At 35.1% G+C, this 2,434-nt stretch overlaps 1 protein-coding gene across 1 annotated transcript; it reads right to left on the bottom strand.

The window, feature by feature from the left end:
* Positions 1–455: 455 nt before the first annotated feature.
* LOC132803414 (uncharacterized) lies at positions 456–2,434 on the bottom strand. Its single transcript, XM_060816411.1, has 2 exons — positions 2,006–2,434; positions 456–984 (listed from the first exon to the last, which is right to left on the bottom strand). Exons 1-2 carry the CDS (start codon positions 2,313–2,315, stop codon positions 767–769), a joined length of 528 nt encoding a protein of 175 aa, XP_060672394.1. The 5' UTR covers positions 2,316–2,434; the 3' UTR covers positions 456–766.

The following is a 2,434-nucleotide window of genomic DNA, read 5'->3' on the forward strand; positions in this document are numbered from 1 at the left end:
ACATGTTCTAGACGTTGATGTAACAAATTCAAATCAACATCCAAATTCTGACCCGTACATGAATTTTGACCAATACATTGAACAATATTCAATCCATTTGATGTATTCAAATCTACACTAGAAGTCTGACCAGTACACTGAAAAATATCCACTTCATTTGACTGTCGTTTAGAACAATCAACTGTACAACTTTCTTCAACCATTTTTGAACTAACAGATGACTTAACAGAGTTGCCATCGTTATTAGTAGTAGACAAAAAACCAGACAAAACACATCCTGTATTATAGAAGTGCAATCCATTATTATTGACGTTAAACAAGATTGAATTAGAAGCATTATCATTGTCTTTGAATCCAAGTTCCAAGCTGCCTTTGTTCAGGTAATTCAAGCTTGTAAAGGCCTCCTTCAAGTATTCCCTTGAGAACAGCTACTCTCTGCTGTTTGTCCTTAAGCAAATAGTAATTAGAATAAAACTCCACAGTAATAGGGTTGCCTTGAGCAATTGTGAAATACTAATTAATTTCTTAGCTATATTAGGAACAATCAGTATATTCTTTAAGATTAAAGAATATGCAGCAAAATAAGGCAGTAAAGTTCCTCCTAAACTAGTAATTTGAAGTCCTTGACCATTACCAATTAAAAGCTAGTTCTTACCATTGTAATCAACATGCTGCAACAGATTTTGAGTATTTCCAACCACATGATTTGTAGCTCCACTGTCCAGATACCAATTGGGATCACCAATAGTGATTGGTGTAGCAAAATTCACCATAGAACGTGAACCAAGTCCAGTTGGGTTGAAACCAGTAACCAAAGCTGGATTCTGAATATAATGAGCATGAACACCATTATTAGAGGAAGCAATATGACCAAGTTGAGCATGTGATTATATAGGAGCTCCTTGCAGTTGAAAAGTTTGCCCAATAGAATTGAAGTTTGGCAAGTTTGTAGAGTTCCCACCAGAGACATTATATCCTGCATGACTAAAAGAAGGACCAAAGAACATAAAAGGAGGTATTGGTGCAGACATACCAAAATCAAGTCCAGAGTTATAAGCAACGGGATATTTAGATAGTTGAGTTAAGTATGTCAAATATACAAATTGACCTCCATTACCAATTGTTCTTTTAGCAACAACATTACTATACTGGTTATCTTTGTTGTAGAAACACACTGGTGCCACATGTCCAACTTTACCACACAGCTGACATTGAGGCCTACCTTTATTACCAAAACCTCTACCTTTGCCACAAAACATAAAATGTCTATTATCCTGCCTAAAAGAAATGCCAGCATATTCCTATCCTTGAGAACTACTTAAGGGTCGAGAATTAGCAGTATAACTTCTATTATAATTTTGTCTTGATGAGTCAGTATAAGGACCATAATTTCTATTATAACCTCTACTACTATTGTCAAAAGGCCCTTGGTCTAACTTTCCACTAACACCAGACACATTACCATAATCATCATTAGAGGCAGTCATTGAATTAGGTCCTATAATTTCCATACCAGATATTCTAGATCCATTTAACTGAGAGCCACAATGAGTCACAATAGAACTAGTACCAGATTTTGTAGTAATAAAATTAGTAGAGGAAACATTACTCAAATCAAATGTCACAGAGGTATGTAACTGTAAAAGCTTCGTTTCATAAGCAATCAAGTGATTCTACACTTCTTCAACAATATATTGTTCTGGTTTTATGCCTAAAATGTTAGCAATTGGATCATAATCAGACTCTAAGCCTCCAAGAATATAGGTAATCAAATCAGTTTCAAAATCATCATCTCCTGCTGCTACAAGATTATTGACTAAGTTTTTCATTTTGAGAATGAAAGCATCCATACTGAGATTTCCTTTCCTAGTGTTTTGCACAAGTTTTCGATAATGAAGTACCTGATTGTGTGACTTTGCAGCATATCTATTCTCAATAGCATTCCACAGACTAAATGTAGAATCTTTACCAACAAAATGACCAGAGATTTCAGATGAGATTGTACCTTTCAACCAGCCAAGTAAAAATTGATCTTGAATATACCGGTTCTCCTTCTGTTGACAGAAATATGCTGCTCTTGACTCATCCAAATCACCATTAATGACTGACCTTAAGCTATGCGGCTCATTATGGCTTGCTTCTTCAAAATTCGAAAACTCAATGAACTTGATGAATTTGTAACCCTTGAGGATTGGCAAGATCTGAGATCGCCAAACAAAAAAGTTGATATCATCAAGCTTCAACAGATTGGTTGGAAATGGCGATACCATAAGGATTTGACTTGTTCCAACCATTACACTTGGCTCTGATACCATGACAGAACTGCTTGATAATCGAGGAAATGCAAGAAAATGATTAGAAAATGTAGAGAAAACAGAGAGAAGAAGAAGGAAGAAAAATAAAAAAATGATTTTCTGTATTAAATGTTTCTGCT

The sequence above is a fragment of the Ziziphus jujuba genome, chromosome 1, assembly GCF_031755915.1.
Source record: "Ziziphus jujuba cultivar Dongzao chromosome 1, ASM3175591v1".
Taxonomy (NCBI): Eukaryota; Viridiplantae; Streptophyta; class Magnoliopsida; order Rosales; family Rhamnaceae; genus Ziziphus; species Ziziphus jujuba.